At 41.1% G+C, this 24,409-nt stretch overlaps 2 protein-coding genes across 2 annotated transcripts; one reads left to right on the forward strand and one right to left on the reverse strand.

Annotated features, from left to right (window-relative positions):
- Window positions 1-4,122: 4,122 nt before the first annotated feature.
- On the reverse strand, window positions 4,123-5,306 carry LOC147615822 (uncharacterized). Its single transcript, XM_086777977.1, has 2 exons — window positions 4,650-5,306; window positions 4,123-4,555 (listed from the first exon to the last, which is right to left on the reverse strand). Exons 1-2 carry the CDS (start codon window positions 5,195-5,197, stop codon window positions 4,405-4,407), a joined length of 699 nt encoding a protein of 232 aa, XP_086634103.1. The 5' UTR covers window positions 5,198-5,306; the 3' UTR covers window positions 4,123-4,404.
- A 6,766-nt stretch (window positions 5,307-12,072) lies between these two features.
- Window positions 12,073-12,903, forward strand: LOC147615823 (uncharacterized). The gene has a single exon (XM_086777902.1). It carries the CDS (start codon window positions 12,073-12,075, stop codon window positions 12,901-12,903), a length of 831 nt encoding a protein of 276 aa, XP_086634028.1.
- Window positions 12,904-24,409: the final 11,506 nt, after the last annotated feature.

The raw sequence follows: 24,409 nt of genomic DNA on the forward strand, positions 1-24,409 counted from the left end.
ACGTGCTCTCGTCGCGCGTAGGGTACCATGTTAGGGTGTGGTACTGCATCCTGCTTCAATTTATCAAATTATATGTTACAACTCTATTAATTTAATTTGGATACCATGAGTCATTTGAATACCATCAATTTACATCTACTCACCTCCAAACCTGTTTGATTCCATTCTCCATACATGGAGATATGATTCAAGGTAATTCGACGTGCTCGTACAATGCATCCTTGACATCGATTACACATACATTTGATCCGTTGTCCCAACCACACATCGCGATTACGATGACGCATTGTCTCATCTTCCTCAGAACTGCTTGAAGAGGTTGATGACATCCTGTGTACAAATCAGAAAACACAAACTCATTATATATTTTTAATGAAAGCACAAAAACGCGTGTATTCACGCGGCTATCTCCTACAATTTGCGTGTATAAACGCGGCTACTTCCTAAAAAACGCGTGTATTCACGCGGCTAATATCTGCAAAACGCGTGTATAAACGCAGCTAAAATCATGTACACGCGAATATACCTGCGTTTATATACGCGAACATAAACGCACCCATAAACGCGGCGGCATATTTAAACTAAACATAGCCCGCCTTCCCCAAATATAGATTTTGAACTTAGAAATCAACAGTGCGCCTGTTTTCGCCTCTTCCAACAGCAAAGAGGGAGCAGAGAAAGGAGCACACACACGGGAGAAGGAGGGAGCAGAGAAGGAGCAGAGAGGACTCACTTTTTCAGAGGTGAGTCACTTTGTCCTGTGCCTTGTCTCTTTTGTCAGATTTGTTTACTTTGCTCTTTGCTCTTTGGGTTTGTCTTTTTGCACACGATTGGGTTGCTGCATCCTGACAGGGGCGACAATGGCTGGTCCTTTTGTAAGGACATTCTGTTTTTGTCGGGGGGTCGGTCTTTTCGAGAAATTTTTTTCGCAGGTCGCGTGTAGGAACGCGTGTAGAAGCGCGTGTAACCTGTCTGCAGAGTTTTTCCACGCGCATATACACGCGTTTTTTGCCGGGTATATACACGCATTTTTTGCCGGGTGTATACACGCGTTTCTGCAGACAGAAAACTGCCGCGTTTCAGATTTCAGGGTTTGCAGGCATTTGACTTGTGTAATGACAATGTGTGAGTCAAGAGACAGCCCATGATGTACATGATGATGTTTGTTGCAGGTTCTTTATGGATATTCCAGGTTCTTCATCCGATCCATTTGCGTACAGCAATTGGTTGATGGAGATGATGAATCACTTTGGGCGCCAACCTGGTCCGGTTGAGCTTACAGAGTATATGTATGTCCATCCCCCTCCTTCCCTGCCTGGTGTCTATACCCCTGTCGCGAGTATCCAGGGCACTCCAGTGCCGTCTATTCCTCCGAGTCCGACGAGACGGCATGCAGCTTCTCCTCTTCCACGTCCACCGAGGAGACATACCTCGTCCCAGACACACTCACGTACACCCTCACAGCCACCATCACGTGCTCCCTCAGAGCCACCGTCACGTCAGGGCTCACAGCCACCGTCACGTAGACAATCCCCCAGTCGTGACTCCACCCGCAGCAGTAGGAAGAGTGGGAGTGGGGGAGGATGCGGCGGGTGCTTTGGTGGGGGAGGTGGTGGAGGTGGGGGAGGTAGTAGGGCACGGGGTGAGAGAGGAGATAGAGGGAGAAGAGTTAGAGGAGACAGTTCGGAAGAGGAGGAGATGAGAGAGATGGAGAGAGTGGTTTGCTATGATGTGACGGATAGGGGCGGGATAGTGATGGATGCGAGGGGGAGGGAGGTAATGGAATACATGCGTGGGGTAGTATCAAACTCATATAGAAATTGTTTTATTAAATTTAAAGATCAAAATAGCCGATTAGTTGGGGAGGTGATAGAGGCTGTACACAGTCGGTACCCCAATCCCCCACATGCTACATTCTCGGATGTATGGGGAAGGACGCGAATAAGGGAGATCTTAAGTAATAAAAGATCTCACCTTAAAAAACTCGCGTACGATGACCGGCTAAATGTAGCTGCGGGTGGCTATCCTGCCGAGAAACCTGCCACTGCGCACAAACGCGAGTGGAAGGAGGCAAAGAAACGAGCAGAGGGTGGCGTGAAGAGCAGGCAGCATGTGGAGGCACGACGGATCCAGATGGAGACCGTTGGATCTTCGCATTTCGGATCTGGCGGCGTCGAGTCATGGGAGGCAGAGTTCGTAAGTATCCTGTCACTTTATTTGATTGTTTACTTAATTCATTGATTCTATGAATTGTTTTAATCTTACAAATTGTGTTGATTATGATACAGCGACGGGTTACGGGGAGGAAGCCCACAACCCACGATACTGCGTATGCTCGCCGGCATAGCAGACGTGACACGTGGGCCATCTTCAGAGCCGAGGGACGTATTACGGACGCGCAGTTTGAGTTGGCCATGAGACCATACGGTCGACAGGTACTTGAAAATTCGTAACGAATGGTTTTGGTTTATTGAATTGCATATATATATATATATATACTTATATACTATATATTACTTGAACAGGCACAAGCTGCTGATGATCCACCGGCCGCCGCTGCAGAGGGTGGACGTGAGCACTACTCCTCGGACATTCCGACCGATGCGAGCTCATCTGAGCATGAGGGGAGCACCGAGTCATCATCTGGGTCTGAGTAGTACTCAGATTTGTAGTATCACATTCCATATTTAGGATGTGATTGTATATATTTTTTTGTAAACTCAAGCCATGGGCTACTTCGAGATATGGACTCCCTTGTATACATGTATGAAATTTTGATAGTAATATTGAATTGATTGATCGATAGTATTACATTCATGGCTGTCTTGAATCGTGTAATGACAATGTATGCATTCATGTCGTTCTTGTCTTAATCTCCCTCGTGCATATGTTCTTCGTGGATGGTCTAATGCACCAAAAACCCTAAACCAGAGAGTGCTATTGGGTGCTGGAATGCTGGAACAGTATTCAGGCACCAAATAGCACTCTCTGGATTTTTTTTTTGCTCTCTGTTCGCGTGTATAAACGCGTCAAAACTGCTAAAAATTGCGTGTATCTGCGCGGATACACTGGAAATAACGCGTGTATACACGCGTATAAACTGGCAGTAACGCGTGTATAAGCGCATCTAAATAAAAGAAACGCGTGTACAGACGCAAGTAAAAACGCGGCTGGGACATTGGAACTGAACAGGATGCGGCTATACACCCGTGTATAACCGCGTCTAATAGAATAAGACGCGTGTATACTGGCGTGTATTAACGCGTCTGAAAAAAAAAACGCGGCTAAACACCCGTGTATACGCGCGTCTGAGAGGCACTGTACACGCGTTTTTACACGCATGTCTCTGGCCGCGAGAATACACGCGCTGATACACGGGCCCGCTACTTTTTTTCACAAGTCATTTTTAGCGGCTAAGAGCGCGGGTATGAGCCCAATCCCTTGTAGTGGTAGTAAATAAGACAGAACCTCTTGCTCCCTCTCTGCATAGGAATTACCCTTTGTGTAAGCTTTAAAAAAAACCCTTATTCATATGGTTTAAATCTTTCTTCTTTTCTTATCCGGTTGGATTTGATTTTTGTAGGTCATCATCTGCTCACCATCAAGATGTGCTCGCTTTGCTACCAATGAAATCTCCATAGTTTTGTGTTCTTTTTGGCCTTGCTTAAATCCCTTGAGATGATGAAGACATGCATACAAGCATAGCCAAGGCTAGTAGACATAGCCTTCTAGGTCCCTTCCTTATACTTTATAGATTTTAAAAATTCCTAGATAGAGAGATACCTTATGCCTTGCAGCCTTTCGTTTTCTTTTGGTATTTTACCTTGAGCTTTTCTCCCTATTGGCTAGATCTTTTGTTGGCGATTATCTCTCTGATTTTTGAGATTTTCGTATTGACGAATATTATTGTTTCTTTGGATTTATAAACGAATATGATTTCTTGAAAATCTCTTCGTTTTTTCTGCAGTATGACTGATTTTTCTGTAAGATTTGAGAAATTTTGTTTTATAACATAGAACAGAATATGGGTACGTCATATAGAGAATAAGGACTAATTAATTAGATATATGTCCCACAAAGACTTCTAGCATTTGTAATAGATTTTGAATTGTGTACAGAATATCCCATAGTTGTATACATATCTGAGAGCTTAATGATTGATTTGGGAGCTTAATGATTAATATACTCATGTGGAATTATACCACATATGGACACATCATATATTCTTCCATATTTGTACAACGTTTTTTCTCCCATATTTCATTCTAGGTATACATATATGATAGCTCAATGACATGGACAAATGTCTGTCTGGGGGCCTGGAGCCGCTTGTTGATATTGGAGCCTCAGCAAGGCAAGGGATCAGACCAGCAAGCCGAATTCCTCATAGTATAAGGAGACAGCTCAAGCATAGTTCTTGACGTAGTAGGCGTAGAGCGCTGAGTACTCGGAGGAGTAGGTGTCGCCCACTGTGGCTCCGGCGGTGCTGCTGGAGGGCGGCAGGCCATGCAGGGTTTCGAGGCGTTGAACGTAGCTCACATCACCCAACGATTCCCTACAATATCCAACAAACAAGCTTGTGTCAATATCTGCCGTAACTCATTAAACGTCGATCGGAGGTTTCTAAGAATAAGAGTAGTAGTACTCACTTGCTACCGCTGTAGCTGGTTGCTTGGAGAAGACTCCAAGGGATGCTCTCCTGGTCGACGGTGATGGACGCCAGGGTCTTGGCGGTGACTCGGCTGACTTCAGTGCCCAGCTGGTCGAAGGTCTGCCATGAGGGCTGCCCGCCGCTGGCATCCGGCTGGGCCAAGAAGAAGTGACTGCCCACAACAGCGCCTACCAGAGAATCGTTGGCGCTAGTACCATCGACGTAGAGCTTGGCGGTGGCGTTATAGAGCACCCAGTTGGTGCCGTTGAAGGCGTAGTGCTGCTGGCCCACCGCTCGCAACGCCAGGTGCAGCGTGTTGCCGGACGGCACGGAGATGGCGGTCGGGATAATGATACCGGATTCCAGGAGCTGTGATTGATCAGATTGCAGAAGAGTACGTGGACTCAGTACACGAGCAGAGGCCACGACGTCAACGCCGCCTGCAATCACAAGAAGAAGAAGAACGGGCCAAAGCAATCGAACAGCAGGTGCAGTACGGCAGGCTACCGGAGATCTTTCGCAGATTGTCGTGCAGCGCATGTTCATCCCTCCTTGCAGGCTAATTACGAACTCGTTAAAAGACTTAATTATGTATTTTGCGGTAGTAGATTGGCTGAGATTGAGCTTAATTATGGATTGCGATATTAGTGGGAAGATCAGAATTTGAAGGATGTTTTTTTTTAATGAATCAAAAGGTTTTTATAGGCTCTGCAGGAGATCTCCGGACGCGCAATTCGACCAGGTCAAGCAATCATAGCCGCCACATATACACACACACACGCAACCTTTTATATATTATTACAAAGATAATGTAACAATGTTGAAAGCTTCAAAGCACCAAAATAAAGTAGCCCCGGTTTCCTGGATGCCTACACCAAAATAATGTAACAATGTTGAAAGCTTCAAAGCACCAAAATAAAGTAGCCCCGGTTTCCTGGATGCCTACACCAAGACTTTCACAGGGGGGGGAAAAAAAAAAGTTCCTTTAGTGTATACAGCTTTCAGGGCTTAATTTGCTTTCAGGGCTCAATTTGAATTTTTGAGGTTTCAGTTATAAAACCGACTAATCTATGCATTTTTCAAATAAAAACCAGTTGGGCTTCATGGTTGTCCTTTTTTTCACTGGTCATAAGAAAAAAAGTTTATTTTTGAAACTGCACCAAGATATAAACATAATATAATAACAGATAGGCCTTGGGTTTTCCTGGATGCCTACACCAATTAATACCTGCACCAAGACTTTGAGAAAAAGAAAAAAGAAACCATCCTTTAGGGTGACTTTCAGGGCTTAAATTGAGAAAAACTAGTTGTAAGGAAGAACACCAAGATTTGTTGTATTTAATGGAGGCAAGAAATTAATTTCAATTGGTTTGCTTTTCACTCACATACATCCTTAGTATGTTCTCTAAAATTCCATACAAGGGAATAGAGGCCTACTGGTGAAAAATGCTAGTGTGTTTTGCTAAACAATGATCGTTGGCACAATTTCGACTGGATACCAGTGAGAAAATTAATGGTATTCACCCATATTTGTTAAACAATGAGAAAATTTGTTAATTTTCTCACTGGATACCAGTGAGAAAATTAATGGTATTCACCCATATTTGTTTACTAGTAAGAGCGTTGGATATACTAGCATTCACCCATATTTGTTAAACAATGAGAAAATTTGTTAATTTTCTCACTGGATACTAGTGAGAAAATTAATGGTATTCACCCATATTTGTTTACTAGTAAGAGTGCTGGATATACTAGCATTTTGGGTTCAAACCTTCATTTTGTCTTTTTTATGGCATATGCATGGGTAATACATCAAGAGAAAGAGGTGCCAACCCTCACACGCGTTAAAGGAGAAAGAGGCGCCCTCGTCATCAACTTTGTGTTGATCGGCTACAGCCACAGCAGCCCACGCTGCTGTCAAAGCAAAAAGGGCGACCCTGTAGCAGAGGAGGACAACCCTGCTGAAGTCATTCTGGTGTCCAGCCATGCCGAGATCATAAAGGCGAGAGAATGATTCAAACTGTTGCAGTGCAAGGATATAATTTTCATATTATACGTTCTTTTTTTTAAAGCTTTTCTTTATAAAATAAAAGAAAAATATCATTAAAAAGGAGTCATTCCCACTTTCACTTAACAAAAAGGGAAAAAAAAGAGAGGAAAAAGCATAATGCATTCATCTTCTTTTCCTTGCATGTGGAGAGAGAAGCAGAAGAGGAGAAGATCTTTGCAATAAAGAAGCAAGTACGATTCTCGACGGCAAACAATAACATAGCTTCGCACTCACACACGCACATAGTCACACGTTAGCAAACCTCGTTAAGTTGTTTGTATTCAAAAATTGAAAGCATTGTAAAATTCAATCCTTGAGGGCCGTGAGGACATTGTTTATCGTGGAGGGCATCATCGGCAAGCGCGCAAAAGATTCGTCAACATCAAGCAAGAAGTGGCCCTGGATAAGATCTTTCTCTTTTTCTCATCATAAAGAGCTACATAATTCGTCTTGTAAATCAAGCACCGTGCACGTGAAATTCAATAAACAAAGCACATTTCACACTGTATTTTGCTTCACTTGGTTGTCGTAGTCTCATCTCGCTCTTTTGCCATAATTCATCTTGTAAATTCAATAAACAAAGCACATTTCACACTGCATTTTGCTTCACTTGGTTGTCGTAGTGTCATCTCGCTCTTTTGCCATTTAGCACAAAGCTTGTTTAACATTTGTGTGTGTATACATCATCAACACCTTATTATTGCAATGCCGTATTTATCAGAAAGATCCATAGCACACATTCCTATTAACTAGTGCCTTCTCCTTTGAGGTGTTGGGAGAGGGGTAGCATTATCCTTGTTGGATATCTAGGGGGGTTGTCGGGTTTTGTCCTCTTTGCCTTGCTCATCCAGATATTTCCCAGACAGTGGAATGCCTGGTGGGACCTTGACTTGGTCTTGGTTCCACGACACGAACCTACTTGGAAAGGGGACTTATGCAAAGTGCCAAAGATTGGCAAGATAGCTTGAGAGAGACTGACCGAGCTAAGAGATACCATAAAAGGGAGACTGACCGAGCTAAGAGATACCGCAAAAGATTCGTCAACATCAAGCAAGAAGTGGCCCTGGATAAGATCTTTCTCTTTTTCTCATCATAAAGAGCTACATAATTCGTCTTGTAAATCAAGCACCGTGCACGTGAAATTCAATAAACAAAGCACATTTCACACTGTATTTTGCTTCACTTGGTTGTCGTAGTCTCATCTCGCTCTTTTGCCATAATTCATCTTGTAAATTCAATAAACAAAGCACATTTCACACTGCATTTTGCTTCACTTGGTTGTCGTAGTGTCATCTCGCTCTTTTGCCATTTAGCACAAAGCTTGTTTAACATTTGTGTGTGTATACATCATCAACACCTTATTATTGCAATGCCGTATTTATCAGAAAGATCCATAGCACACATTCCTATTAACTAGTGCCTTCTCCTTTGAGGTGTTGGGAGAGGGGTAGCATTATCCTTGTTGGATATCTAGGGGGGTTGTCGGGTTTTGTCCTCTTTGCCTTGCTCATCCAGATATTTCCCAGACAGTGGAATGCCTGGTGGGACCTTGACTTGGTCTTGGTTCCACGACACGAACCTACTTGGAAAGGGGACTTATGCAAAGTGCCAAAGATTGGCAAGATAGCTTGAGAGAGACTGACCGAGCTAAGAGATACCATAAAAGGGAGAAAGCCAAGCAACACCTACTTCACTCTAGCCCCACTAGCACTTTTCCATTACAAAGTTCACCTCCTTCGCCATCATCGGGGGGGAGTTTACCTGGAATCGTAATTTCTATACCAATTCCAGTTATGGCTCAACCACCACTTCCTCCTCCATTCGCCATTCAATCACCTTTGGCCCGTCCTGATGCACCCCTCATCCCATTCCCCACATTCTATGGGACGCCATTGGAGGATCCCACCGCTCATCTAAACAATTTCAAAATTGCTTGTTTGACCTCACACATCGTCGAGGAAGGGCATGTGATGAATATTTTTAGCACTACACTCAAAGGTGAGGCATCAAATTGGTTTGCCAACAAGCAACAACCAAACTCCATCCCAAACTTTGTCAATTTTGAGCAAAAAATCTTGTCTTAATTTTGCAAACCTCTAAACTTCTTCACATTTTTTGAGCAATTACGCTCATTTAAGCAAAATCACCCGCATGAGACTGTGGAACAAGCGGCCACGAGGTTTAGGAACTTTGTTGATCATTACACTCCTGTTTTTAACATCGACCCGCTCACTATCATGGTCTCGTTTCTACAAGGCATACACCCTAGCATCCAAATTTTAGTTAGAGCTCAAGTCCCAAATGACTTGAATACGGCCATCACTTTTGCCATTAATGTGGAGAGCTCTTATCGATGTGTTTACGAGCCACAATAGGTCACAACTCCATCTCCCTCGTATTATCCATGGCTACCACCACATACTCCAGTTTTGACCTCCCTCCAACAACCGTGGCCAACCTCATCGTATGTGCCTCAACTTCAACCAACTCAACCATTCCAATTCCCACCCGTTGTACCACCTCACCCTCAAGTGACCTCACCACCTCTTTTGCCTTTAGCACCCCCACCTTCTTCTAGCGTCGTGGCTCCCCTAGCCTCTTCACAAAATCATGTTCCTACCCCTCATGCTCCATCACCGTATGTGACTTACCCTGATTCTACTTCTACCACTCCACCACCAGCACATCATAAGGGGGGGGATGGGTATGAAAGCACCGCGTCTAGTATTGGGGATTTGAAAAACATGATGAACAAATTACATGAACCAACTTAATGAAAATGTGAAGGCTGTAACTCTTGATGTGAATTTTCTAAAGCGCCCAACAAAACTTGTTGTCTGCACGTCACCCTGAGCCTAATCCCACCAACATGGTATGTCAAGCTTGTCATGTATCCGGCCATCTTTCCAAAGATTGCCCCACTGTTGTTTGCACTTATGAGAAATGTTTGGGTAGGGGGCATGCAGAGGATATGTGTTACATTAAGATGTGCCATTTGATGAATAGGAGCACCACTTTGCCACCCCTCGGCCCCATTAATCATCGTATTGGTGCCGAGAAACCCCTGGGCCCTTGTTGGACACTTCTTCAGAGGGGGTCTCCTAGTTCTCCAGTAGTTGCTTCGTCTAGTGCACCACCTTCCACCACTGAGAACCCTTCGATTAATATGATTGAGTTAGATTCATCACCCGTGCGAGCCATCACAAGAAAGAGGAAAGAGAAGGTTGTTGATGAGGAGAGAGATCCCGAACCTGTTGTTGCTACTACCCACCCACCCACCCATGCCGCTGTTCCTGTTGCCAACCCTTTACCTCGACCTCGCCACACTCGTCCATGCCCTACTCCAAGTAAGTTGTTTTCCCCCATTCTTTCTTTTGACCTTGTTTCTGCTCTTAATCAAGTAGATCTCACCATGTCCCTTCCACAATACCTTCTAGCCGAGCCTTTGTGAGGAGGTACTGCAGAGCTTTGAGTTCTTCCCAGGGAGTGGGTCCTAATCTTCCTATTGTTCAAAAAGTGGATTCCCTTCTTGCTGAGCGTGAGTGTCCTCGAATGGAGTGCATGATCCACTAGCTAGTGATTCCACATGCTATTGTTGATGGAGGATCAGGCGTCAATGTTTTGAGTTATTATACCTTTTCCAAGCTAGGGTTATCTTTTAATGAAGTTCTTGCTACTAGTTTGCGTATGGGTGATCATCCACCAGTGAGAGCTGAGGGTTTCATCCAGGGTTTGCCAGTCACACTGTCGCTAGGCGTATATGGTGGAGATTGATTGTTATGTTTTGCGGCTTAGTCCAAGACCTGCTGGCCAGTACCAACTTCTTTTAGGGCGACCTTGGATATGGAAGACTAATTGTGTTATTGACATTCCTAGAGGGCGGTTGCTTCTCTGTAGAGGATCTTCCTGAGCGGTTCTTCCTGCTTACCCTTCTTCTATTGTGAGCCCTGGGGTTACTACTGATGTTGAGCGTGATGGGGATGATGACCGGAGTTCTACTTCTTCATGTACACCGAGTTCCTATTGCATTTACCCTGATTCTATTGAGATTACCCTTGATGATGATGAGGAGACTCCACCTTTGGCCAGAGAGGAGGATACTGTGAGAGTTCCTATAAAAGGGGATGAGAAAGTTGTGCTTTTGGGAACTTCTTTAGATCCACCGTTGAGGGAGGAGATTATTGCTTTATGTCTGGAGTATCAGGACATCTTTGCATGGGATTACACCGAGTTGAGAGGTTTTCCACCCGAGCTTGTTGTGCACTGCATTCCTCTTAAACCCGACACTACACCTGTGTGCCAACGTCATCAGTGCAGATTGCCTGAGCATTATAGAGAGGGGGTTTACACGGAAATTAAAAAGCTTTTAGAAGCTAGTTTGATTTTTCCTGTCGATAACACTGAATGGGTGTCTCCTATTGTTGTAATCCCTAAAAATAATCAGCAGCTTCGCATATGTGTTGATTATAAGCAGCTTAACAAAGCTACTATTAAGGACTACTACCCTTTGCCTTTTATTTATTGACCAAATCCTTGACTCTTTGGCGGGGAGGGAGATATATGCTTTCTTGGATTGCTTTTCTGGGTACAATCAAATGGCTATCACCACTGATGAGGATAAGCTCAAAACCACTTTCACCACTATATTTGGCACATATGCATATCATGTCATGCCGTTTGGGCTTCGCAACGCGGGTGCTTCATATCAGCGCTATAAGCATGAATCCTTTCGTGATGATTTGATCGATTTCTTAAAGATCTTCATGGATGATTTGGGGATTGGGACCACGCATGATAAACTTGTTGCAGCCCTTAGGTATGTCTTTCACAAGTGCTGTGAAAAATCAATAGCTTTGAATGCAAAAAAGTGTGTTTGGGGTCACTTATGGCATTTTGTTGGGTCACCTCATTAGCAAGCATGGCATTTCTATGGATCCCCAAAAAGTTGCGGCTATTCTTGCATTTTTGCCACCTACTACCGTGCGTCAAGTACGGGGTTTTCTTGGAGCTGCTAAACACTATAGCCGCTTCATTGAAGATATGGCACAACTTATTTTACCATTGAATACACTTCTTCGAGTTGAGCACAAGTTCATTTGGGGGGAACCTCAACAAAATTCTTTCTCTTCTCTTAAAAGTGCATTCACTACCGCCCCTATCCTCAAACCACATGATGCATCCAAGCCTTTTCATTTATTTTCTTCTTGTTCTCATTTGGTAATATTTGCTTGCATTGCACAACTTTATGATAAAAAAATTACACCCCATTGCATATTATAGCCGCAAGCTTAAAGATGCTGAAATGCACTACACATGGGTTGAGAGAGCTTGTCTAGCTATTGCTGAGAGTGCTAGGAAGTTTTGCACATATATGGCTACCCAACGCACCATCATCTATGTCTCTAAAGATTCATTGCGCCTTTTATTGAGTAAGCTAGAGCCCCCTGAGCGTATTATACGATGGATTGTCAAGTTGCAAGCCTTTGACTATGAGCTTAAATCTAAACCTCCTGCATTGCAAAAGTTAGTGGATTGCTTAGCTGATGTAATCCCATGCAAAGATGAGCCTATTGCACCTGCACCTGAGTTGTTTCACATTGAGTATGCACGTGAGTGGTATGACCAAATTGCTCATTATTTGTCCACACTTGAGTTTCCTTTTGACATGAGCAAAGCCACAAAGAAGAGATTAGTTACGCATGCTCAGAAATTCACTATCATTGATGGGTCTTTGTACCACAAGGGGTTTGAGGGCATTTATCACCGATGTGTTGCACGAGAGGAAATTCCACACATTTTGAAAGAGTGTCATGATAGTGCATGTGGAGGTCATTTCACTGGGAAACTCACTGCATTGAAAATGGGCTGGGTATTGGTGGCCATCTGTTTTAAAGATTCATTTGAGTGGTGTAAAAGATGTGCCACCTGCCTTGAGAATCGTTTGCGCCCTAATAATTCTATTCTAGCTGCCCTTCCCTTCGAGAAGTGGGGGATTGACTATGTGGGCCCTATTACACCAACTTCCAAGCATGGGAAATCTTATATCATTGTTGCTACGAATTACTTAACTAAGTGGAGTGAGGCTAGAGCTGTGAGGAAAGATGATGCACGCACTACTGCTACATTTTTGACTGAGCATATCATTTGTTGTTTTGGGGCACCTGCTGAGTTAGTTTCTGATAGGGGGGACCCATTTTCTTAATGATGTCATTGAGGAACTCACCGCTTATTTCAATATCCGTTATGATAAAACCACCCCCTACAAACCTGCTACTAATGGGCAAGTTCAGAGCACAAACAAAACTTTGGTCACTATCCTTAGAAAAACTGTGGACACTCATAAAAGGGATTGGGATGAGAAGTTGCTAGCAGCTGTTTGGGCTTATAACACTACTTTCAAGGAAGCCACGTGGTTCACTCCTTTCTCTTTAGTTTATGGGCAAGAATGTGTGTTACCTATTGAGCATGAGTTGGCAAGTTTGAGGTTTTTGCATGAGCACACACTACCTTTGGAGGAGAGTTTGCAAGAGCGATTGGGCACTTTGGAGCATCTAGATAAGTGGAGATTGAGAGCTTATCTACATTAAGAGGCTAAGAAACGTCAAACCAAGCAACGTGATAAGAAAGCTAAAACCTATTCTTTTGAGAAAGGGCAATTGGTTCTTCTCTATGATGCATGTCATGAGCTTTTCCCTGGGAAGTTGAGCCATTTATGGTCAGGTCCTTATTGCATTGTTGAGGTTTTCCTCGCAATAAAGTCCAGCTTGTAGAAATGGATGGGACATGGTTCTCTACCAAAACCAATTTTGATAAAATTAAGCCCTATTGGATGTGATTGCATTGACTTTTCCGTTATGAGTTGCAGATGCTCTTGAATCTACCACGCCTTTTTGGAGTCTATACTTTGATGGAGCATGTAGGGGCAAGGACAAACTTGGTAGTTGCGGCATTGTCATATATCCACCTGAAGGGAATGCTATTCTTTTGGGAGTTCTTTTGGGAGATCATTTGAGCAACAACATTGTTGAATATCAGGCACTTTTGATTGGTTTGAGAGCACTACTTCTTTTGGGAGCATCTCATGTTCATATCTATGGAGATTCACAACTCGTGGTCCACCAGTTTCATGGCCAAGCCCGCACCCTCCACCCTTTGATGATGCACTACTATAGTCTTTTAGCCAGTGACCTCTTCACCCATTTCACCTCTTCTTCCTTGACCTTTTTTGCCTCGTCATGGAAATCGTGTTGCAGATTCCTTAGTTTTGATGGCCTACCCAAAAGTTTGATCGTACCTTGGTAGATACCCCTTCCTTTGACATTGATCCTTGGGAAATAGTGCAAGACCTTAAGTGTTTGGGAGTTGAGGAGCAGGGTAGTCTTCTAAGGGTTTTCAAGTCATCCCATCCTTCCACTTTTGCTTCTCTCATTCTATCCATGACCCGTCAATTGATTCACTTGTCAGATGTTACCTTTCTCACTATAGATCCTAGCCATTTGCTCATGATCTTGTAGCCCAATGGAGAAGGCACTAGTCTAACCGAAAATTCTGGGTTCACACTAGCCAGCTAGCTTTCCCTCGCAGGATGCCACTATTGCATTTTTTTTAGCACATCGTGTTTCCGTCATTTTCATGCATCCCGCTCGACACTCTCACTTGGTCTTGGCATGTGGGGGGTGAATTGTGTAGGCAATGCAAGCTTTCACGAGCGGCCATGGCATGGGACACCGGGGCTTGGCCCATTTAAAATTAAAAAGGCCTTAGACCTTAGCTTGAAAGGCTTGGCCCATTTACAATTTAAAGGTTTGAAACCTTAATAGTTGGGGAAAGAAGCCGCCAACATTGGAATCGAAACGCCATAGTGCATGAAGGAAGAGAAGTGTTGTCGGCTCGAACCCGGATGCTTGAAGAGAGAAGGAATGCTGCCATAATCTTCGCCCGCCTATGTGTGCTGTGAGCAATAACAAAGGCTATGAAGGGGATGGAGACGAAGTCGCCAAACCTCACACGCGTTAAAGGAGAAAGAGGCGCCCTCATCATCAACTTTGTGTTGATCCGGCTACAGCCACAGCAGCCCACGCTGCTGTCAAAGAAAAAAGGGCGACCCTGTAGCAGATGACAACCCTTCTAAAGTCATTCTGGTGTCCACTCGTTGAGATCGTAAAGGCGAGAGAGAACGATTCAAACTGCTGCACTGCAGGGATATAATTTTCATATTATACGTTCTTTTATTTTTAAAGCTTTTCTTTATAAAATAAAAGAAAAATATCATTAAAAAGGAGTCATTCCCACTTTCACTTAACAAAAAGGGAAAAAGAGAGAGAGGAAAAAGCATAATACATTCATCTTCTTTTCCTTGCATGTGGAGAGAGAAGCGGAAGAGGAGAAGATCTTTGCAATAAAGAAGCAAGTACGATTCTCGGCGGCAAACAATAACATAGCTTCGCACTCACCCACTCACATAGTCACACATTAGCAAACAATAACATAGCTTCGCACTCACCCACTCATATAGTCACACATTAGCAAACCTCATAAGTTGTTTGTATTCAAAAATTAAAAGCATTGTAAAATTCAATCCTTGAGGGCCGTGTGAGGACATTGTTTCTCATGCATTTTGAAGCTCTTGCTTATCACAATTTCGTAATTGATAATATATACTTTTTTAAAAAGAGTTCATTACATACAGATGAATTTTAAAATATCATGAATAAGCTATTTAAAAGTTGTCTAATTTTGAAAAATAATTACATACTCATTTTTAAAGAAGATGTGTCCTTGTTGATTTGACAAAAAGGAGTTAAATAGTAATTTTAGTTATTAAATGAGTTTAGAAAGCATAAAAAAGCTCGCTTTAAGAAACAAAAGTTTATACTTTCCAAAATACTTGTTTACAGAAAGGGACTCAGGTTCGAATCCTACTGGTTACTACACATGGTAAGGATGTTTTAGCTACAACATTTGTGGTGGCCAACTTAATGCCAACTTAATGCTGTGTAAGAACTTCTCAGCTAAGAGTTGATGTTTTTCATCAACTTGATACAAAACATTAACTTTTATGAAAATTTGATATTTGGCATCAAGTTGATATAAAACATCAAGTTGATATAAAACATCAACTTTATATGAAAAACATCAACTTTCCATGCAAAAGATCAACTTTTTTACAATACTTGATGTTTTGTATCAATGTTATGCAAAACATCAACTTCCCACAAAAGTTGATATTTTGCATCAACTCGATGTAAAACATCAAATTTTTCATAAAACTTGATGTTTTGTATATCAACTTTGATGCAAAACGTCGAGTTGTGTGAAAAAGTTAATGTTATGCACATCAACTTTGATGCAAAACATCGAGTTTTATGAAAAGTTTTAAAGCTGTTTTTGAGATTTCACATATTTTGGGTGAGAATCTTTTTCGGTGACTCTCGTTGGTTACCTATTTTGCTTGCAACAATGTTACAACATGTCCAAAGCATATAGTCGCTATGACAACCATATGCCCTCAGGCTTCCTAATGACCTCAATGCCAAGAAAGTATCTTAGCTTACCTAAATCCTTTATGTCAAACTGCTTCTTAAGGAGATCCTTCACATGCTCAGCTGTTTGCTCATCATCACGCCTAACAATTAAGTTATCCACATAAATGGTAATGATGATAATCTCCATATCACTCTTTTGCATCTAGAGTGAATGGTATGCATCTGTCATTTGAAAGTTAATGGTGAGAAGATACTCTACGATTTTGTCATGCCAAGCTCTCAGCGCCACTGATTTCAGACCACAAAGGCTTTATGCAGCCTGCATAAATAATCTTGATGACTCAAATCCTCATAACCAGGTGGCTGGTCCAAATACACTTCGTCTTTCAACTCACCATGTAAGAATGCATTCTTTACATTCATCTAATGACCCAACCTTTTGAAGTAGGCATTGCAATTAGGGCTCTAACGGTTTCCATCTTAGCAATGGGACTGAATGTCTCCTCATAATCAATGCCATGGGTCTGAGCATAACCTTTAGCAACCAATCTAGATTTGTACTTGCTAATGGTTCCCTCGGGGGGTTCACCTCAAAAAATATTATTGTAGCACGTGAATTTAGCAAGAGGGATATTTTTAATTAGATACATTGAGAAAAATTACTAGGATTCCATTAATAGGAGGGGTTTTTTAATTTAACTTTACAAAAAAATCCATTAGTTCATAAAAGTAAAGAGGGGTTGTTTTATTGGGGGGAAAATTCTAGTTAAGGGGTTTTTAAAATACCTCTTGAACACACGTGATACCTAGGGTTTTCTTGTAGTGCATGCCCCGAGATGCTTCCATCTGAGTTGTGCTTCACTTTATACACCCACTTACATCCAATTGCCTTTTTACCCTCAGGGAAAGGCACCAATTCCCATGTCTTATCTACATCCAATGTAGCCATTTCTTCGTCCATGGATATATCCTAGATTGCATGCACAATAGCATCCTCAAAACATATGGGTTCAACGTCCTTCACAAACTTTGCCATGTATGCATAATAATGCGCTACATAGCCATCATACATCAATCTTTGAATTGGATTTTTCACCCTATTTTATTTGTGTGGTGCTAGATTTGTCCTTGGTGTCCTCGCGGGCTGCCTTAGCCTTTCTTACACTAGGTGTCCTAATAGCTGGAATCCCAAACTCCTCATCAAGGCTATGCTGTGAGCCACTAGACTCTCCATCACAACAAATGAACGCCTACACCAAAATAATGTAACAATGTTGAAAGCTTCAAAGCACCAAAATAAAGTAGCCCCGGTTTCCTGGATGCCTACACCAAGACTTTCACAGGGAAAAAAAAATGTTCCTTTAGTGTATACAGCTTTCAGGGCTTAATTTGCTTTCAGGGCTCAATTTGAATTTTTGAGGTTTCAATTATAAAACCGACTAATCTATGCATTTTTCAAATAAAAACCGGTTGGGCTTCAAGGTTGTCCTTTTTTTCACTGGTTATAAGAAAAAAAGTTTATTTTTGAAACTGCACCAAGATATAAAGATAATATAATAACAGATAGGCCTTGGGTTTTCCTGGATGCCTACACCAATTAATACCTACACCAAGACTTTGAGAAGAAAAAAAAGAAACCATCCTTTAGGGTGACTTTCAGGGCTTAAATTGAGATAAACTAGTTGTAAGGAAGAACACCAAGATTTGTTGTATTTAATGGAGGCAAGAAATTAATTTCAATTGGTTTGCTTTTCACTCACATACATCCTTAGTATGTTCTCTAAAATTCCATACAAGGGAATAGAGGCCTACTAGTGAAAAATGCTAGTGTGTTTTGCTAAACAATGATCGTTGGCACAATTTCTCTCTCTCTCTCTCTCTCTCTATCTATCTATCTATCTATCTCTCTCTCTCTCTCTCACCAACACATACAAAGCACACAACCAACTTCATCTTGTATAAATAGCTTGAAAAATCCAAAAATAAGGAGGCAAATAAAATTTTGGAATGATGCCAAATGTATTTAGTATGTTACATCAATCCCATCTTGTAGCAAATCTACTTGATTAGCAGGATCAATGTCTAGCTCAAGTGAGAGATCAATAAAAAGATCCAAGCCACCATCAATCTCAGGGTCTACATCTACATCATCACCATTTTCAAGCCATATTTCATCTCCATCTCTTTGATGTAGACCTTCCTCCATGTGTTGGTATTCAATTTGCTCTCTTTGATCTACACCCTCCATATTGTCATGGTTTTCATGATCCTCATCATATACTACATTGTCATCCACTTTCTCCTCCACTTCTTCATGTTAAAATATGTGGGTGGATTGTGGGGTGATTTGAATCACATACCACCATCTTGGATCAATATGATCGGGTTGAAAAATAGCCTACAAAATCATAAAAGAATGAGTAATAGCCCATTTTCTCCTCGATCGGTACATCTTCCTCTTTCTCCTTGTTGATTGGTACATCATCCTCTTTTTGTTCATCTTGTACAACTTCATTTTCAAGGTGAACAAAAGCACCAGCAGCTATAGGGCTAGGTCCCATAGCATCATTCTCCAATGCTTCACTCACATGCATGTCATCAACAACACCATCATACAATCCCCCATATGTAGAAATCTCCTCCTCTTTAACAGTAATTTCCTCCTCTTGAACATGTCTATGTGCTTTTCCACCCCATCACGTGCACTAGGAAGACCAACACATGTAGTAATCTCCTCCTCTTCAACATGTTCTACACCAAGACTTAAAAAAAAAACCGTCCTTTAGTGTAACTTTTAGGGCTCAACTAGAGAAAAACTAGATGTAATTTTGACTTTAATGAAAACATGGAAATTTTTGAGGTCTTAGTTATAAAACCAACTAATCTATGCATTTTTAAAATAAAAACCAGTTGGGCTTCAAGTTTGTCCTTTTTTCAATGGTTATAAGAAAAAAAAGATTATTTCTGACACTGCACCAAGATATAAGATAATGTAATAACATGCCTTGGGATTTCTTGGATGCCTACATCAATTAATACCTACACCAAGACTTTCACAAGAAAAAAAAAACCATCCTTCAGGGCTCAAATTGAGAAAAGCTGATTGTAATTTTGCTTAGCCTTTAATTTCAACATTCGAATTTTTGAGGACGGATGGACTTGAAGGTTGTACTTTTTCTCAGTGGTCAGAGAAAAAATTTATTTCACAAAAAAGAAAACTCGTCCTTTAGTGTGACTTTCAGGGCTCAACTTGAGAAACACTGGTTGTAATTTTGCTTAGCCTTTAATTTCAACATTCGAATTTTTAAGGCTTGAAGGTTGTCCTTTTTCTCACTGGTTAGAAAAAAAGTTTATTTCTGACATTGCAGAAAGATATAAAGATAATGTAATAACAGCAAAATGAACGGGCCTTAAGTTTTCCTTGATGCCTACACCAATTAATATCTACACCAAGACTTTCAAAAGAAAAAAAACCATCCTTTAGTGTGACTTTCAGGGCTCAAATTGAGAAAAACCAATTGCAAGAAAGAATGCCAAGATTTGTTGGTTTTTGTTGAAGGCAAGAAATTGATTTCAATTGGTTTGCTTTTCACTCACATACATGGATCCTTAGAATGTTCTCTAAAATTCCATACAAGGGAATAGAGGCCTACTAGTGAAAATACTAGTGGTTTCTACTAAACAATGATCATTGACACAATTCCTGGATACCAGTGAAAAAGTTAATGGTATCCAGCCATATTCATCTGCTAGAGCGCTGGATATACTAGCATTTTGGGTTCAGACCTTCATTTTGTCTTTTTAATGGCCTGTGCATGGGTAATACATCAAGAAATGACCAAGGTTGCAAAGAATATAAGACTGGCACACACATCCTCTTCCTTTTTTTTAGAGAGCTTAGTTCTCCTACATGCACTCCAAATAAAAACATGAAAGAATTGAATACACCAATCTAAGAACTCACGTGCATCCTTGTGACATAGGACATAACGATATTGGTTAATTAGGTATTTTACCAACTTGTTGCTATAAGGAGGATCCTTCTCGTCATATTGGGTTTCGACAACATGGCACAACAAACCATTGAGGTTTAGAATAATAGCCCTCCTATCATCCTCTTTGCGTAGGGGTACGCATATTGGGTCTGACAAATACCATGTCAGTATGATAACCCCCTCAGAGGGATGCACAAAGGGCAACCTTGCATCAATTTCCCATAGATGGTCAAGACGGCGCTGAACCAACTGTCTTCGTACACTCTGGATTTTCTTGGACATGTGACGTACTAATGCTCTGTGACAAAGAAGTTGCCTCTGCCATTTAGAATCAATCACATGACCTGGAAAAATATGAGCATGCTTAATGATAAAGGTGGGCATGTGGGGGGAAGGCATGTTACAACTACTCTTATGCAAAGATATATTTTAAACAATTACAAAACAAATGTGACTATGCACGCTAACATTAAACTATATACTATTCCAAAATGTTGACTCTAGTTGCATTACAAAATGACCCAAGATGCAACGACTCTTTCCATTTGATTCTAAAAAGACGCGATAAAATGTGCTATAGCAGGTATCAAAATGTGGTGAAATTAGAATGCATTGATCTAGCTCAACCACGTGGTAGAGCTAAAATGCACTATTCTAGCTCTACCATGTGGTAGGGCTAGAATATTTTTAAATCTAGTTCGACCATGTGATAGAGCTATATCAAAGTATTCTAGCTCGATTCCATGGCAAAATTAGAAATATTTGAAGTCCAGCTATAGCACGTGGTAGAGCTGTATCAAAATATTTTAGCTAAACCCCATGGTAGAACTAGAATGGTTTGAAGTCCAACTGAACCATGTGGTGACGTGGAAGAGCTAGAATGCATTGATCTAGCTCTACCATATGGTAGAGCTAGAACGCTTTCAAGTCTAGCTCTACCATATCGTGGAGCTAGAATGCTTTGAAGTCTAGCTCTACCATGTGGTGGAGCTAGAAGGCATTGATCTAGCTCTACCATAGTCCAAATATGTAGGAATTAAAATCATAAGACAAAGATCAAGCTTCCATACATTTTCAAATTAGGAGGCCCCTTATAGTAGAGTGCACTCCAACATTTATAAAATTATCCGAAGAGATACATTTGCCACTACTTTAAAAATAGGACAAAATTTCTTGTCAATTCATGATTACAAAAAGATAAAATTCCTCCCAAAAAAATATAATCCTTGTGACAAATGGCTTCTTTAAGTGAATACTCCTTGGAACAATATCCTTGAAATAAATCTGCAAGAAACCATCATAAATTAAGTTTCTTCATTGTGAATACAAAATTGTTATATAAAATCATGTATTTGGTTATAATTATCATTTATGTTGGGTAGTACCTTAGTTATTTCTATCCCGTTGGAGAAGATTGTACTCATTTACCACCTTGTTTTTGAAAGCCCTTGCATTGGTTGCCTTCAATTGCATTGTGGTAGAACCCAATTTTCTAGCTAGAGAAATCACTTGTGGTCCCCTCATGCTAGCAATACTGACTCGTTCTTTTGCCATAATTTCTTTTATTTCTTCTGAGACTCTTTTGTTTTCATATTGTCTCGCTAATACCTCTTGATTGTCCGACAAACTTTTGTATAATCTCTGATAGTGGTAGCCTATCTGTGTAGATTGTCTTCTATGTGACCAATTTAAATTGTGCTTTTTCCAAAAAACTACCACACCTCTGTATTCATATTCATTGGATACTAGAGGTTGTCTGTAGCGATTAGAGACAATGATCTCACGCACATCTTCACTCTCATCAAGCTGCAATAAGTAAGGGAGCAGCTCATCAATGAGAATATTGTCGACCATCTTTTCTTCATCAAACTTTGCAGGATATCTATAATTATTATCAGGAGAAGCACATCCCTTGTATGGAGAGTCATCAATAAGAACCATTCTACGAGCATCACAATCAAAACATGAAGAGATTTTTGCTAATGGCTTGAACATTGCCTGAACTATTGGATTATCAGGTCTAGCTATTTTACCACTTTTATCCTTCTCGCAAGCCTCTTGAGCCCAAACTTCAAAAAAAGGCAATATCTCTCCTACTCTGTCTTGTAATATTCTCAATATTTGAAGAACATTACTCTCTGTCGCTGTTGACCAGATCCCAACATTAATATTTTTTAATAAAATCTTCAAGAATTGGATACATCCTGGCCTTAGTACAATATATCTTTTGGAATCCATTTGAATAGATTCATATATTGAAGATGGTTATTGTTGACAACGTTTCAATAGTAGACCATTCAGGTCCAACATAATTGTCAACACTGATTTCCTGGAGATAGCAGTGTTGGTACTTCTTGCTACTTCTTCTTCAGGCTAGAAACTCTCACCCATTGCTTCATTTGTTGGAGATTTAGGTACCCCAATTTCATTGTCAGCATTTGTCTTTAAACCTTCTCGAACATCACTGAATGTGTGGGAGAAGCTCTCATCCACAGTTTGATTGTGGCATTCCGTAGCTACTTCATCTGGTGCTACTATCTCAATTTCGGGATCTAAAAGAAAAAAAAGTAACATTGACTCAACAATCTTTCAAACTACAAGAATTTACAATTGTAACACTCACTCTTAACACATGTTTATTGGTGTAATCTAAAAGGAAATTATGTTTGGATACCAATTATCAATTCTACTTGCTCACTCTAGAATTGGAGGGTTTAAAATGGATTTCCAAATACACCCATTATTCTAGCTCTACATTTGGTAGAGCCAGTTTTCAAGGGAGCTCTTGTTGGAAGTAGGCCTTGAGATCCACCCTTGAGCTCCAAGAGTAGGTGGAGGTGAGAAACACAAAACCACTCAACTATATGGTAAAGCTAAAATTTTAGATGTTTTAGATTTTCCACAAGGTAGAGCTAGAATTTATAAGTCTTGCTTTACCACATGGTTGAGTTGGGGATCAAGATAGCTTCTTTTTGGGTGGAGCCAGTAGACTTCCATAGGTTCTAGGTCTACCACATGGTAGAGCTTGACTTCAATGGGTTCTAGCTCATCGCACGTCAATGGGTTTTGTCAGAAATCTCTCTTTGGAAGAAGGACTTGGGATCCACCGTTAAGTTCTAATAGCAGGTGGACATTCAAGGTGAGCACCATACGGTAAAGCTAGACTTGTTGTGGGCAGAGCTAGAATTTATTAGTCTAGCTCTACCATGTGGTTAAGACTTCTATATGGATAGAACCAATAGACTTTCATAGGTTCTAGATCAACTACATATGGATACAAGCTCTACCATGTGGTGGAGCCAAAGTTCTTTAGGTTCTAGGTCTACCACATGGTAGAGCTTGACTTCAAGAGGTTCTAGCTCCACCGCATGATATAGTTAGGCTTCATGGATGCTAGAATGGTGGAGATATAGCTAGAATGCATTGATCTAGCGCTTCAATGCTTTGAAGTATAGCTCTACCATGTGGTGGAGCTAGAATGCATTGATCTAGCTCTACCATGTGGTAGAGCTATATCAAAGTATTCTATCTAGACCACATAGAATGCTTAGTCTTGGTAGTTCTAGGTCTACCACATGATGGTAGAGCTTGACTTCAAGAGGTTCTAGCTCCACCGCATGATATAGTTAGGCTTCATGGATGCTAGAATGGTGGAGATATAGCTAGAATGCATTGATCCAGCACTTCAATGCTTTGAAGTATAGCTCTGCCATGTGGTGGAGCTAGAAAGCATTGATCTAGCTCTACTATGTGGTAGAGCTATATCAAAGTATTCTATCTAGACCACATGGAATGCTTAGTCTTAATCAATGGTAGCGCTAGAACTCTTTGAAGTTTAGCTCTACCATGTGGTGGAGCTACAATGCATTGATCTAGCTGTACCATGTGGTGGAGCTAGAATGCATTGATCAAGCCGTACCATGATGCTAAACCATTATATTTCTCATGATGACTATCTGGCCAAATGGCTATGATATAGTGCCAAAAGGGAAACCATTATCTTGCTCGAGATGGAAAAGCTGGTTCAAAATGAAAAAGAAGCTACTTGCTTTGGAAAAATCATGTAGTAGTGCTAGAATGCATAAATCTAGCTCTTACAAGTAGTGGAGCTAGAATGCATTGATCCAGCTCAACCACGTGGTAGAGCTAGAATGCTTTGAAGTCTAGCTCTACCATGTGGTGGAGCTAGAATTGCATTTGAGGTCCAACTCTACCATGTGGTAGAGCT

Source organism: Cibotium barometz, chromosome 39 (assembly GCF_041138505.1).
Source record: "Cibotium barometz isolate CiBa-2024 chromosome 39, ASM4113850v1, whole genome shotgun sequence".
Classification (NCBI taxonomy): domain Eukaryota; kingdom Viridiplantae; phylum Streptophyta; class Polypodiopsida; order Cyatheales; family Cibotiaceae; genus Cibotium; species Cibotium barometz.